General features: G+C 32.5%; 3 protein-coding genes across 3 annotated transcripts in view; 2 read left to right on the top strand and 1 right to left on the bottom strand.

The window, feature by feature from the left end:
• Positions 1–2249: 2249 nt before the first annotated feature.
• LOTGIDRAFT_170831 (hypothetical protein) lies at positions 2250–5744 on the top strand (the record flags this gene model as incomplete). The annotated part of the gene is made up of 3 exons (XM_009046676.1): positions 2250–2675; positions 4115–4531; positions 4587–5744. The coding sequence occupies 3 exons, from the start codon at positions 2250–2252 to the stop codon at positions 5742–5744; spliced, it is 2001 nt and encodes a 666-aa protein (XP_009044924.1).
• A 1648-nt stretch (positions 5745–7392) lies between these two features.
• LOTGIDRAFT_170830 (hypothetical protein) lies at positions 7393–9671 on the bottom strand (the record flags this gene model as incomplete). Its single annotated transcript, XM_009046675.1, has 3 exons — positions 7393–7943; positions 8317–8472; positions 9548–9671. 3 exons carry the CDS (start codon positions 9669–9671, stop codon positions 7393–7395), a joined length of 831 nt encoding a protein of 276 aa, XP_009044923.1.
• A 5554-nt stretch (positions 9672–15225) lies between these two features.
• LOTGIDRAFT_170829 (hypothetical protein) overlaps positions 15226–15879 on the top strand; it is a gene marked incomplete at both ends in the record, with an annotated part of 3717 nt that continues 3063 nt past the window's right edge. The window contains one exon of the mRNA XM_009046674.1: positions 15226–15610. Within this exon, the coding sequence (XP_009044922.1) occupies positions 15226–15610 (385 nt within the window). The remainder of the gene's footprint in view (positions 15611–15879) is intronic.

Raw genomic sequence — 15879 nt, 5'->3', positions numbered from 1 at the left:
CTAAATACGTTTTGAAGGTATAGGAAAACTGAAAGATTTTCAATTAAAATTCCTATTGACAATTCAGTGAAACCAGTTGCACAACAATTGAGACGTGAAGGATTTAATTTGAGACCAAAACTAGAAAAGAGACTTAATGAACTTGAAAACTTAAATGTAATTGAAAAAGTTAAAGGACCAACACCTTGGATATCTCTGTGTGTTGTAGTACCAAAAGATAATGGTGATATAAGACTTTGTATAGATATGAGACAGGCTAATAGTGCTATTGTGAGAGAACGACATCCTATACCAACTGTTGATGAGGTATTACATGATTTGAACCAAAGTACTGTTTTTAGCAAATTAGATGTGAAATGGGCTTTTCATCAACTTGAATTGAAAGAAGAATCAAGATCAATTACTACATTTGTGACTTATAAAGGACTATATAGATACAAAAGACTAATGTTTGGTATTTCATGTGCTCCAGAGATGTACCAAAGAGTAATGCAACAAGCTTTAAATGTGAAGGTGTGAGAAATATATTTGATGACATAATTGTACATGGTGCGACAGAATTGGAACATAATATTAGACTAGAAAAACTCTTACAAAGAATTCAAGAATTAGGTCTAACTTTAAACAAGGACAAATGTCAATTTAATATGCCACAATTAGAATTTATGGGACACTTATTATCTGCTAGAGGAATAGGTCCAACAGATTCCAAGATCAAGGCTGTTACAGAAGTTAGAAAACCAAAATCTGCTTCAGAGGTGAGATCATTCTTGGGACTTGTGAATTACAGTGCACGTTATATTCAAAACTTATCAACTATAGCTGAACCTTTGAGAAAGTTAACGAAGAAAAACCAAACGTTTGAATGGGGTTTAGAACAAGAACAATCATTCAATAAACTTAAAGAGTGTCTATCTAAAGCTTCAACCCTAGGATATTTCAATAGAAATGATAGAACATTTGTGATAACTGATGCTAGTCCTGTAGGTGTAGGTGCTATTTTAATACAGGAACAGAAAGGTGAACATAGAATAATTAGTTATGCAAGTAGGTCATTGACTGATGTTGAAAAATGTTATTCTCAAACAGAAAAAGAAGCGTTAGGAATAGTATGGGCATGTGAACGTTTTCATATGTACTTATATGGAAGTGAATTTGATTTACTAACTGACCATAAACCTTTGGAATTTATTTATTCAAAACGATCAAAACCTAGTGCTCGTATAGAAAGATGGGTTTTAAGGCTTCAACCTTATACATTTAAAGTACATTATATTAAAGGATCTGACAATATAGCTGACTGTTTGTCAAGATTAACCCAAATGGTATCTACGAATTCATCGAATGAGGATCATGAATATGTGAAATTTGTAGCTGAAACAGCAACTCCAAAAGCTTTAACAACTAGAGAGATTGAGAGACTTTCATCTAATGATAGTGAGTTAAGTGAATTAAGACAATGTATTAAGTCAGGTGAATGGTATAAACTTAAAAATAAAATTTATAATGCTATTAGAAGTGAACTTTGTTTTATAGGACATTTGATATTGCGTGGTAATAGAATTATTATCCCTGAAAAATTACGTGAAACTGTATTAGAACTTTCGCATGAAGGACATCCAGGAATCGTGTTAATGAAACGTCGTTTAAGATCTAAAGTTTGGTGGCCAGGCATTGATAGAGATGTAGACAATTTTTGTAAAACGTGTAAATCATGTCAAATAGTAGGTCAACCGCAATCTCCAGAACCAATGAACACAACAAATTTACCAAATGGTCCATGGCAACATATCGCAGCAGATCTAATGACACCGTCCTTACCATCAGGAGATCATTTGTTTGTGGTAGTAGACTATTATAGTAGGTATATCAAAGTAGAATGGAGGAAATCAACAACAACAAAAATAATTGCTAGTTTGAAACGTATGTTTTTAATACATGGGCTTCCTTATAGTATAACTACTGATAACGGTCCGCAATTCATTAGTGAAAATCTTAAAGACTATTTAAACTGTAACGATGTAAAACATAGAAAAACAACTCCAATTTGGCCTCAAGCTAATGGAGAGGTCGAAAGGCAAAATTGTTCTTTACTTAAAAGACTTAAAATAGCTCAAGTTGAAAGAAAAGACTGAAAAGAAGAACTGTCAAAATATCTGATGATGTACAGAACAACTCCTCATAGTACAACAGGCGTGAGTCCAGCAGAACTTATGTTCAAAAGAAAATTGCTAACGAAATTACCAGAAATGGACATGAACTATCAACATGATGAGTTAGCTATTCGTGATGTTGATTCCGAAAGAAAAGGAAAAGGGAAACTATATACTGACGAGAAAAGGAAAGCGTGTGAAAGTGATTTAAAAACAGGTGATTTAGTTTTATTGAAACAGAAACCTGAAAACAAATTAATGCCAAATTTCGAAACAAACCCATATCGTGTTATTTCTAAATATGGAAATGCTGTCACTGTTGAAAATAATAATGGTGTGCGTTATAAAAGAAATTCAACACATGTGAAAAAGTTTATCGAGAAATTAAATACAACTCAAAGTGGAAATAATAGTTTTCAAAGTGTAAATGTACCAACTAGTGCTCACTCAGATTCAGTGTTCGATTATAATAGTTTAGATGATATTATTGAAGATGATTCAATAGTTCATTTTGATAATAATGTAAATCATAATGTGAATCGTGAAATCAAAATATAGTACAAAATCGTGATAATCAAAATAGAAATGTTAGTGAAAATTATAAAAGTGCTAATGTGAAATCTAGTCAAAAGTGTAAAACACCAAATATAACTGTGTCTAATAAAATTACAAAGGAAACAAATAGCGTATCTCAAACAACAAATTCTAACATTGGAAATAATAACTCAACTGATCAAAATTCAGAAATTCAAATAAACACTAGACCAACTAGACTTAAAAGAATGCCAGATAGATATACAGACTATAAGATGGATAAATAATTTGTATTTGTTTATTTTGCATAATGTGTATCTGTGAGAATGTTTTCATAGTTTTGTAAAATGTTAAATGTTTCCAAAATAAGGTTTTATAATTTATTTTAGTTGTGAATATTATTGTAGAAGTTTTAAAGTATGACAATTGACAGGTCAAGGTTAAGGTTAAAGTGACTGTGTATGCAAAAGATTCTATTTAGAGGAAAACAATAAGTTTGTTTATAATAGTTTATTTTCATTTATATATTTTGTTACAAGACATAATAATTGCAGAAGGTTAAAAATTTAAATTTTAATAATTAAAAGCAATACATTACTTTTAAAGTAAAAAAGGAGGGATTGTAGTGTCTAGCATATCTATTTATAGATACATTATTTAGATGTTTACGGTAAATGCATATTGCCTATGATTACGTCATTATTAATACCCCTCTACTATGTATTGAATTCCCGCCAAGTTCTGATTGTAAGATTGATAATAAAGCATGTATGATTAAATTCGGAGCCTATTTAATTCTCTTCTGGGTTAAATCCGCAAGTGGGGAATACAACAATGCCCACTATAAGAACCTTCAAGAGAAATTCCCCCATGTCTATAAGCAGAAAATGATAGTTGCATATTCAAAAAATAAGAACTTAAATGATAATATTGTTCATAGTAAACTAAAAACAATCAGTACATAACAGATACTATACTTCTCGCCCATCGGGCGAATTATTTTTTCTAATTTCAGATCAGAATAAGAACAGAAGAAAACCCAATATCAAGACCCTTAATCCTAATTTCTAAATAAAGTGTCTGCTCCACCCTAGGCCTGTACATTTGGGAGAATCAAACCCTCCCTTCCCGAAATCTAATTATTTGCAAAATATTAATTTCATATGTTCCTTTCAACATGAAACATCTAGTTTAGTTGCATGGGGTAATTCATCTAATCTACCAATGAATTTGAGAAAGATCACTGATATTAATATTGCAAAATACACCAAAGATAATTGGGAATCTTTAAGAGACGAATGGGAACCTTACGCTAAAAGAGATACGTTATGTCTCGGAGCTTGTTTGATAAAATACAATCAAGCCATGAAAGAAGTTGTATTTCAGAATATTCCAATAATCTAACGGCTCCTTCTTTATCTTTAAAGGGTTGGTATTATTTATATCATTACAATAAAGAAATGGTTGAAGAAGAATGGTATGAAACTACAAGAATGGTTCCGAAACACACCGAAAAAGAAAACGTAGAAAAAGTTTACTCACATAAACACCCTTTTATAAGATATTTTATCAGACAAAGTATTAAAGGAGGAAGAGTTTCGGCAAATCGAAAATCATTTGAAATGAATAAAATGGATGAAATTTGTAATATATTAAGTGAATACTCAGAAACACTAAGTGATAATATAATTGATTTATTCAAAGAATATAGTGCTAACCCAAAAGATAAAACGGAGGTTCATTCGAGACTTAAAAAAATAAAATGTACTAAACTAATGGCCTTTGATGCTAACGGTTTATACGCTTCCGCTATGTCGGATTTAGACAGCGAATATCCGAAAGTGGTAGACCATTCTACAAGAAGAAAATAAAGAATTTGTTAAGCTCTTTAATGAGCAGAAATTCAGACCTAGAACTGCTATTTTAAAAATCTGGTTTGAATATCCCAAAAACTTGTTCTTCCAACCCATACCAGCTAAAGATAAAATCACTTTCACGAATAGAATTGGTAAAAAGGAAACTGGCACTAAAATCAGGTTCAGAAATGGTTTCTGCCACGACGTTTTAACATCGGTCGATATTCAAGAAATAGTGAAAGCCGGTGGACGAATTATTAAAATATTAGATGGTATAGTATACGAAGACAATTTTAAAACTGCACCATATAGAGATTATATTTTAATTTTCAGAGATCTAAGAAATAAATATAAACAAGAAGGTAATATCGTAGGTAGTAATTGCATGAAATTATTAGGTAATTCTTTGTATGGTAAATCTATTCAGAAGGATATAACTACATCGAGACATTTATGGAGTGAAGCGACTTTAAAAGCCAACTTCGATTCACATGTTATAAACTATGAAAAAGTAAATGAGACTCAATATATAGTTGAGATAAATGAAGAAGAAAGAGAATTTGACTGTTCACCTCCTAAATCTACACGACTAACACTTTGTCATTCGGGATCATTCGTTTTATCTCACAGTAAAAAAATAATGAATAATTTTATTCACGTAATAGATGGATTTTATAAGCCGGAAATATACTATACAGATACTGATAGTTTATACATTTCGTCTAGCAATTGGGATAAATTAAATGAAGGTGGGTTGGTGTCCGAAAATGATTATTGTAAAGGAAAGAATGATTACGGTGATGGTGGAATTATATTTGGTTTATATTTAGCGCCAAAAGTTAAATACAATATCATTCTAACTTCCGACGGTGTTTTAAAAGAAAAGAAAACGTTTAAGGGTTACTCTAAAGATAAGATATCCGTAGAAGATTATATTCGATTAGCTAATGGACACGATGTAACGAATGAATTTAAGAAACCTTGGGTAAAAAGTTTCACCAATGGAGTAGTTATTCCAAAGGATGATGATAAACAAAAGAAAGTTTTCAGAAGTTACCTGAATCTCGTTAAGAGAAAAGCACCGGACGATGAAGGAATGATGTATCCTTACAAAGACGGAAAAGAATTGAACATGGATGATAACTACGAATTTGATGATTGCAATTACCTTACTATTCAAGAAGAGAATGAAGAGTGTTAATTTTTTGTTTTAAATGAAGTTGAATAACAATTTCCTCGTTACCAAAATCTATAAACCTATTTTTACCATCTTTGATTTCCAGATTTATATCTTTAATCATAAAGGAATTAAGTGGTAAATACGTCGTTTGAAATGGTTTCTCTATAATTCTATATCCTATCGGTACAGTGAATGTTGGAAGACTGTAAATAATCTGACGTTTGTATTTATTGAAAAATCCACCGTTTATTAAATTGCAATGTATATTTATCACATCGATATCATTCTCGATATTAGCTTTGTGTGGTGCTAAAGTGGATTGCGTGTATATTTGTTTATCAAATCCTAGTAACGTATTCAATGAATTTTCTACGTTGAAATCAACTTGACTATTATTTCTTAATATCAATTTTATTTTGTTCAGATTCAAATTACCTTCGAATTCGATATTGTTTTTACCATTGACGCTTCCTCCATATTCAGATAGATATTCGTTAATGGCTATGTATTCGTAGCTTCCTGGTAGTAAACGTATGGTTTTGAACGTAACTCCATTATCTGTTGATATTTTTATTTGGTTATTTTTTTCGTTGATATTTCTAATGGAATTGTAAACAGAGAAATACTTTAATCCCAATTCATATTCTTGATTGCGATCGAGTTCATACTCATAATCTAGAGACAATTTAATGTCTGATTTATTTGAGGTGATAACGAATAGTTCTTTATTTGACATTTTCAATCATGCTTTTATAATCATTTTTATCTATAATACCTATAATAGTCTTTTTAGTATACAATTCACTTCATTATATTGTCTGTGTGATCAATGTCCTTCCTTCATTGCCGCTAATATTACTCGTAATCTATTAAGTAGTTCCTCGTTGTTATCGGACCAAAACGTTATACCTTGTCCAGATGCCACCATATCTTCGAAATCGTCTATTTCTTGTATGATTGGTGTATAATCTTCAGCATAATCATCTGATACCTAATCTTCATCATCTGCTTCATCAACTTCATATTCATCAGGAATAACTTTATTTAAATATATTTGAACTGCTTTCGATCTTCTTGTTTCGGGTCCTGACTTTCTTATTGCATGTAGAAATTTTGAGTATGCTGGTAAATCCTTGTAATCGGCAATGCCAATATACCCGCCATTCATTAAATCTATTAATCCTGTCGTTAATGTAAATATTAAGTTTTTTGTATCGATTTTGAATATAGGGGAATTTACTCTAAATTTTATTCTAAATCCATTAAACAATAACCCCTCATCATCAATGATTGGTGTAATACTCTTTGGTAAATCTGCTTTAGGGTTTGAAAAAAGACTATTAATATCATCTAATGTCCTAATTATAATACCACCATATGGATTTGGTTCTGGGTGATGAGGTTCTATAGGAGGTATGGGTTCTATAGGAGGGATGAGTCTCTTTTTAATATCCTCTTGAAATTTTAATATGGGTTTAAATAGATTTTTATTTACTGTTAATCCAAGTTGTTGTAATCTGTTATTTTCAACTTGGGTCTTTATTTTATTCTTAGCTTTGATATATTCTTTATTTCTTATTAAAATATTATTCCAATCGCTACTCATTTTTAAAACAATAAAATTAACATATGTCGATCATAACTTTTTCCCCCGCAGGTTTTCTAGTATTTACAATACATATCCATGATCATCTGGGTTTCTCCATTGAGCTTTACAAACTTTTCTGAATGTATCTCTGTCCATTCCGTGATTTATCGACTGAATGATTTGAGATAAATCTTTTTCCTTTAATTCAAATAATAAAAAACAATTTGCATTTTTTCTAATGAACATAGAATTCATCCCGTAAAAAGATTGAGATTGGTATATGCAGTGACAGTTGTGATGTCTTCCCTTCGTGAAGAATTCTTGTTGAACAGCTTGATTTCTTTGTGCAACGCAGTCGTCAAACAATATTAAGTTCTTTCGTTTGCTATCAATATTAGACAAGTCTAGATCATTAACATTTTTCAGAAGAAAAACTTTTATATCCGTCGGATTCTTTCCTTCGATGTAGTTATCTATGATATCTTTTATTTCCACTTCTTCTTCGTTTTCTTCGTAATATTGAAATAGGTCTTGAACATCTTTCTTTGGTAGATATTCTAAAGCTTTGAGGAATTGATAATACAATTGCTCTGGTGTTGTTGTGTAGATATACAAAGAATCGGAATCGAAATCTAAAAGTGAGATGAATTTTCCCAGAACTGGAACTACCGCATATACACATGAGCATTGGGTTATTAGGAAATATTTCTGAATGATTAAATTTTTTGCCGATTTTTTATTATTTTATTTTATTCAAAAAATCATCCTTCTCCTTTATACTTTGAAAGAAATATTCCTTCTCCAGCGTGGATATTTTTTTTAAAATATTCCATTACCCTTATGTTTGACTTTGATTTCTCCTGTGTCAATACTATCTACTAATTTATTTAATCCTTGTTTAACAGTTTTCTTGGTTTCTTCCCCAAATCTTTTTCCAAATTCTTTTATTGTGCCTATCATATCTCCCACTCCTGAACCTTTCTTTTTCCGTATTAGGTTTTTTACCCTCTGCTGCCAACTTTTTCATTGCTAAATTGTGTCTATGTTCTTCGGCAGCTGTTTCTGTGGCTTCTCTCTTTTCTTCGGCAGCTTTTACAGCAGCAATTTTCTTTTCTCTGGCAGAACTTACTGCGGCAGATATCCCACCAGTTGCTACACCTGCTGCGGTAATACCAGCAAATATTAAAGGTAGGAAAAAAACAATTCGGTCGTACAAAAAAGACAAAACCGAAAATCAAAATTATGCTTCCTATCATTTGTAGACAAACATTAAACAGATCATTTGACACAAACGATACGCAAATCGGATTAAAAATGGATTCTGGGAATCGATTTGAGCAAAAATGAGGCAAACCAATTTGGCGGCAAACATGTTACTTCTGGTACGAATTTTTTTAGTTTAAAAAGTTTGCATTAAGGCTGGTAATATAATGCATATGTTACTTTTGACATAAATCAATTCCACCGGAAGTGATGCCACCGGAAGTACTAACATCGAAACCGGAAGTGATGAAAATTTTTTGAATGTGTGCTTTTATTCCACTTTGCTGGCGGTCTACACCATGTAAGTTTCAAGTCAAACCTGCCAAATAACAACCAAAATAGTATGCAACGAATTTTCGAAAATCGAAAATTTTTACTGCTATCATTTGCCCTTTGTTACAAGAAATGCAATGAAAGAAACCCGATCAAAATCGGTTGATAAACATGCCCTCTAATATAATGCATATGTTACTTTTGACATAAATCAATTCCACCGGAAGTGATGCCACCGGAAGTACTAACATCGAAACCGGAAGTGATGAAAATTTTTTGAATGTGTGCTTTTATTCCACTTTGCTGGCGGTCTACACCATGTAAGTTTCAAGTCAAACCTGCCAAATAACAACCAAAATAGTATGCAACGAATTTTCGAAAATCGAAAATTTTTACTGCTATCATTTGCCCTTTGTTACAAGAAATGCAATGAAAGAAACCCGATCAAAATCGGTTGATAAACATGCCCTCTAGAGGCCATTTTCCGTTTGTTGCTAACGTCGCTTCATGTTGCTCAGAAAATTTTCGTTTAACATTTATTCCACAATTCTCCACAGGTTATAAAAGAATAGGGTGAAATCGGTTTTGTCATACCCGTTACCGTTTACGGCTCCCGGNGATGAAGAAAAAAAAATAAAAAACTAGAACTGTACTAATAACAGTACTGATGCAGGGTGTGTTATGACATTTGGGTACATACGAAGTTGGTCTATTGCAAATTGATGTAAATACTTTTCTGCATCTCTAAATGCAAATATCCAAAAGTGCCTGGAGTTGACGAATTTTCTGATAGAAATTCGGGAGAATGGTATTTTAACGGACATGTCAAACTCAGGAATTTTATCTATACTGACATCTCATTAACCAACTTAAATTTGGTACCACAATGTTAAACGAATAGAATTTTACATAGACATGTTGTATATCACTGGAAAGCTCAGAATCTCAGCATTATGAAATCGAAAGAATTATTGCTATATCACTATTAGGCTACGAGATACAGCACTGCAAAGGTTCAAAATGGACCATTTTTAAACCCCTATAAAATCGAAAATAGTTCAAATCGATCCGTCAAAAAGCAACCGAAATAGCATTTTTCGATTAATTTCAACAAAAAAAAGTATTGAACGAATTTTGGAAAATCGAATATTTCCAACTGCTATCATATGTCCTTTGTACTAAGAATTATAATAAAGGAAACCCGAGCAAAATCGAAAGATAAATACGCCCTCTACAGTCCATTTCCGTTTTTTTGCTATCTCACTTCCGGTTGCGCAGAACATTTTTGTTTTACATTTAATACGTGAATAGCCACGAGTTTTACGAACGCCCTGCAATAACCCAAATACAACAAATTATCGCATCAATATACATGATCACACCATGTTTCATTAAAATCAATTGAAAACTGTAGTCTCTAATGTGTTCACAAACAAATTTTGACGCGTTTGTCCATCATCAAATTTGAACTTGTCGAAGATCTATATAAATGATCACACCAAATTTCATTAAAATCAGTTGAAAACTGTAGTCTCTTTTGTGTTCACAAACAAATTTTAACATGTTTTTCCTAAGTCAAGGGCAATAACTCAAAACCCGTTCATTGAAAGATCGTCTAATTCAAACTTGTCCAAGATCTCAATATGAATGATCACACCAAATTTCATTAAAATCAGTAGAAAACTGTAGTCTCTTTTGTGTTCACAAACAAATTTTGACGAGTTTCTCCCTAAATCAAGGGCAATAACTCAAAAACCGTTCATCGAAATATTGTCAAATTTGAACTTGACCAAGATCCCATCAATATAAATGATCCCACCAAATTTCATTAAAATCAGTTGAAAACTGTAGTCTCTATTGTGTTCACAAACAAATTTTGACGCATTTTTCGCTAAATCAAGGGCAATAACTCAAAAACCGTTCATCGAAATATTGTCAAATTTGAACTTTACCAAGATCTCATCAATATAAATGATCACACCAAATTTCATTAAGATCAGTTGAAAACTGTAGTCTCTATTGTGTTCACAAACAAATTTTGACGCGTTTTTCCTAAGTTAAGGGCAATAACTCAAAAACCATTCATCAAAAGATCATCAAAATTGGAACTTGACCAAGATCTCATCAATATAAATGATCACACCAAACTTCATTAAAATCAGTTGAAAACTGTAGTCTCTAATGTGTTCTCAAACAAATTTTGATGCGTTTTTCCTAGTTTTTCAAATTCCCCTCCAGAGTAAAATATAACTTTTTTTAACCTAATGGTTAACATTTTTATCAACCCAAAACAATCCAAAACTCTCAGTAGTATGAGAAATATAGGCCACATAAAAAAAAAGATAGCTTGCCAGTAAATACGCCCACTGGCAGCTGTCAGAAATGATAAACCAGTCTGTAGTGACTGCAGTATGAATTTTCTCATTAAAGAAATTTTAATAGTTTGAATTCAATGATATATATATTTACTGCTAGTTTTCTCTGCTGAGAAAATCCAGCAAATTTTTAAAAATCAATATCAATAACCCAAATACATCATATTATCGCATCAATATACATGATCACACCTTGTTTCATTTAAATCAATTGAAAACTGTAGTCTCTAATGTGTTCACAAACAAATTTTGACGCGTTTTTCCTAGTTTTTCAAATTCCCCTGAAAGTAAAGTATAACTTTTTTCTTAGCCTAATGGTTAACATTTTTATCAACCCAAAACAATCCAAAACTCTCAGTAGTATGAGAAATATAGGCCACATAAAAAAAAGATAGCTTGCCAGTAAATATGTCCACTGGCAGCTGTCAGAAATGAGCTGTCAGAAATGATAAACCAGTCTATAGTGACTACAGTATAAATTTTCTCATATTAAAGAAATTTTAATAGCTTGAATTCAATGATATATATATTTACTGCCAGTTTTCTCTGCTAAGAAATTCCAGCAACTTTTTAAAAATCAATAACCCAAATACATCATATTATCACATCAATATAAATGATCACACCATGTTTCATTAAAATCAATAGTTGTAGTCTCTAATGTGTTCACAAATAAATCTTGACGCGTCAAGGGCAATAACTTAAAGACCGTTCATCGAAAAATCATCAAATTCGAACTTGTCCGAATTTGTTTTATTTCTTTTATATTTTTTATTTTTTTTATAGTGCCGTACGGTACCCTAAACACTGAAGCCCACATGCTGATACTTCTTTATTCCTCACCAGAAGCATGCAAACAATAAATTAAAGAAAATCCACAGACTGCATAAATATTCTGTTTTTGTAAATTAGTAAAATTGCTTGAAACTCTTAAACTCCAGTGCCTTCTTGTCCAATCATTTTCTTCCCTATGTGCATATTATTAAAAGGTGGCTCCAAAAATGTCTTTATGAATGCAAAACCGGTTTTTCCCTGAATCGTACACATTAGGGTTTTATTTACAAAAAAAAAAAATCAGGGACGGGCCAATTTCGGGCACGGGCGGGGACGATCACCAATTTTTTTTTTTTTTTTTTTTGGCTAAATTGCCAAATTTCAATTGAGAAAACAGTGTAGTCAGAGAGAAAGTGCTCGCCCAGCAGACTTGGGAGATCTACTCTGATCAATAATGTAAAAACTTACCATGACATCATGTATCACTAAAATCATTTATGTTATTATACTAATAAGGCTAAAGATAAACTATCTCATAAGTTATAGAAATCATATAACTGTAGCCTACAGCATACAGTTGTATGTAGAAATGAAGCAGGATCTTGTTTACGTTAGCTGAAGTTAAATACGCATACATACTGTAATTACGAAGATGAGCTGAAGTTGTCCTTCTGATTATAACATATAGAACTGTAACACTACTAATTCACAATTGACACTTGTCATTACTTTAGTGGCCGGCCAATTTTTGTGGCAGATGGATACACTAATTTTTTGGATTTATTGTAATTGTTGTAATTAAATCAAAAAACTAAAAATTTGTAATTCATTTCTTATTCAAATAAAGCCTCTAAAAGTCGTGTAATGAATAGAATCATTACATAGTTATCAACATTTCTTTCGCCAGTGATGGATAGCCAATATGGATAATGAAAAATGGCCAATTTTTCCAATGGTCTCCTTTGGAAAAAAGAGCATTTCTCCCCATTGTACATTGTATGTTAGATTGGCATCTCAGCTCCTTACTGGCACCAAACATTTCATTCATATTTCTATCGGAAAAAATTGGCCATATTTTAAACAGTTAACCATGAAAATTCCATTATATTGCATTTTTTGTTGATATGAACTTTCCTGATTGCACCATCTTTATCTCAAGAATGTACTATGAGCCTATGAGAGATTCTATTGTATAGAAAATATCGTTTTTTGTCATAATATTGTAATTCATAATTCAATTCTTTCCTTTGTACACAGCCACTGGCCGGCCATAAAAATTGGCCATTGGCCACAGAATTTGGCCAAAAAATTAGGGACGAATCTATACTCCAAGGGACGAAGCCCTAACTACGTCGATTCGACCAGCGTTGGCTACTTACTAAAACATGAACCGACATGAAATAATCAGAAACGACCAGTGAACAGGAAACGACCAGGAAACGAGTAGGAAAACGACAGGAAACGAGCTCAAATTATTTTGCGATAAATTCTAAGCAAGCTAATTAGGCCAAACAAGTAATTAATTTTTTTTTAAGATACGTATTTGCGAGAGGTGCACTTATGACTCTCAAAATCAGAAAGATAACTTAGTAGTACTAGAGGTTTCAATTAGGTCGCAAAAAAGGGGATTCCCCATTTCATTTCATTTCATGGGGAATCAGCAACCTAATTGAAACCTCCCATAAAGACCTAAACATCCTACATTTCATAAATTCTTACAGCAAAAGACCTAAATTCCCTATATTTCATAAATTCTTACAGCCCCTACATTTCATACACCAAAAAACACCTTCAATCAATTTCCTACATTCCATCAAAAAAAGCATATTAAAAATACCCTTATATAAATAACATTTTTAGTAGATGGGAGATAACTCTTTTTGGATAAAAAACAGACTAAATTAACTCATTTGAAAATAGGATGAGTTTAATTCTAAAACACGAACAACACAGATTCGAAGATTGTTCGGGCGACGGTATCTTTTCTTCATTATTTTCTCTAGGTAAAACAATAATTCCAAAAGTAGCTAGCTTTGTTTCAAAAAAACAAATCACTCATTTCAAGCGGAGCGAAAGCCATCGGCTCAATCGCTGAAGTGGGAAAGAGTATAAGCGACACAGTGAAACAATCTAACGAGTTGAAAGAATTAGAGCTAATAAGAGAACTTCGAAACAGGAGATTAGAAGAAAGGAAAGGAAAAGTTTTTAAAGTTATAGGATAAAAATGATTGTCGCTCACGCTCCAAAAACTTATTTCGGTTCAGGAGATATACAAAAATCATTGGGTTCTCTCCCTGGATTTTCATGGGCGAAATATCCCGGAGAAAAACATCTCCCAGGACACAATTACACCGGTCCAGGCACAAGGTTAGATCTGCGATTAGACGAAAACGATAAACCCAAACCAGGGGAAGAACCAGTCAATAGAGTTGACGCCGCTGCGCTTAAACATGATATTTTATACAGAAATAAAGACATAACATCCAGGCACGAAGCAGACAAACAAATGATAATCGAACTTGAAAATATTCCAAATCCAACTTTCAAAGAGAGAATGCAAAGAGCATTAATTATTAAACTGATAAAAGCAAAGATGAAATTGGGTATGGGATTGGCGGATGAAATTCATAAAGAATTTAGAAGAACTAAAAACTTTTTAAAAGTCAAAGTGTTTGAAAAAGATGAAATATGGTCAGCCGATTTAATTCATATGCCAGTCGAAAGAGGATTTAAATATTGTTTAACAGTTATAGATTTATATACGAGATATGCATGGGTTATTCCTCTGAAAAACAAAACGGGATTATCAGTCAAACACGCATTTGAAGTAGTATATGTCTTTTCGGATATGACGCATTTCACTTCTGCGCATGCGCAGCTTTTTCAATGCGTCATATCCGAAAAGACACAATTGTTAAAATGTATTATAACAGACTCCTCCAAACTGTATTATAACAGACTCCATATAAATTACCCAAACCACAGACAAGAATCACTAAAAATAATACAGTATAAAATAACCGCATTAAAAATGTCTTTAATTTTAAAACACGAACAAAAAAAATTCGAAGGAGATGATTTCTTCTCTGCGCTAACATCTCTCATCCCCAAAGTGGCCAATTTTGTCTCAAACAACAAATCCCTCATTTCCTCAGGAGCATATAAGAGAAATGCGAAATAAAAGATTAGAAAACAAAAAAGGCAATGGTTTTCAAAATATTGGATAAAAATGTCAATGATAATTGCACAAAGCCCTAAAACGTATTTCGGTGCGGGAGACATTCAAAAGTCATTGGGTTCTCTTCCTGGATTCCCATGGTCAAAATATCCCGGAGAAAAACATCTCCCAGGCCACAATTATACAGGTCCAGACATGAGATTAGATAGGCGTTTAGACGAAAATGATAATCCCAAACCAGCGGAAGAACCCGTTAATAGAGTTGACGCAGCAGCGCTCAAACACGACATACTGTACAGAAACAAAGACGTAACATTCAGACACCAAGCAGACAAACATATGATAGACGAACTCGAAAATATTCCCAATCCCACTTTCAAAGAGAAATTACTGCGGGCTCTTATCATAAAACTCTTGAAGGCAAAATTGAAATTGGGTATGGGCATAGCAGACGAGATTCACAAAGAATTTCGAAAAAACAAACATTACCTCAAAGTCAAAGTTTTTGATAAAGATGAAATTTGGTCAGCCGATTTAATCAACATGCCAGTCGAGAGAGGGTACAAGTATTGTTTGACGGTGATCGACTTATACACGAGATATGCTTGGGTCTTTCCCTTGAAAAACAAATCGGGTCTGACTGTCAAACAAGCATTCGAAACCATAATGAAACAATCCGACAGACGACCCCTAAAGTTGTGGGTT

Source organism: Lottia gigantea (assembly GCF_000327385.1).
Source record: "Lottia gigantea unplaced genomic scaffold LOTGIsca_104, whole genome shotgun sequence".
NCBI lineage: Eukaryota > Metazoa > Mollusca > Gastropoda > Lottiidae > Lottia > Lottia gigantea.
This window is presented reverse-complemented; position numbering and strand designations above follow the sequence as displayed.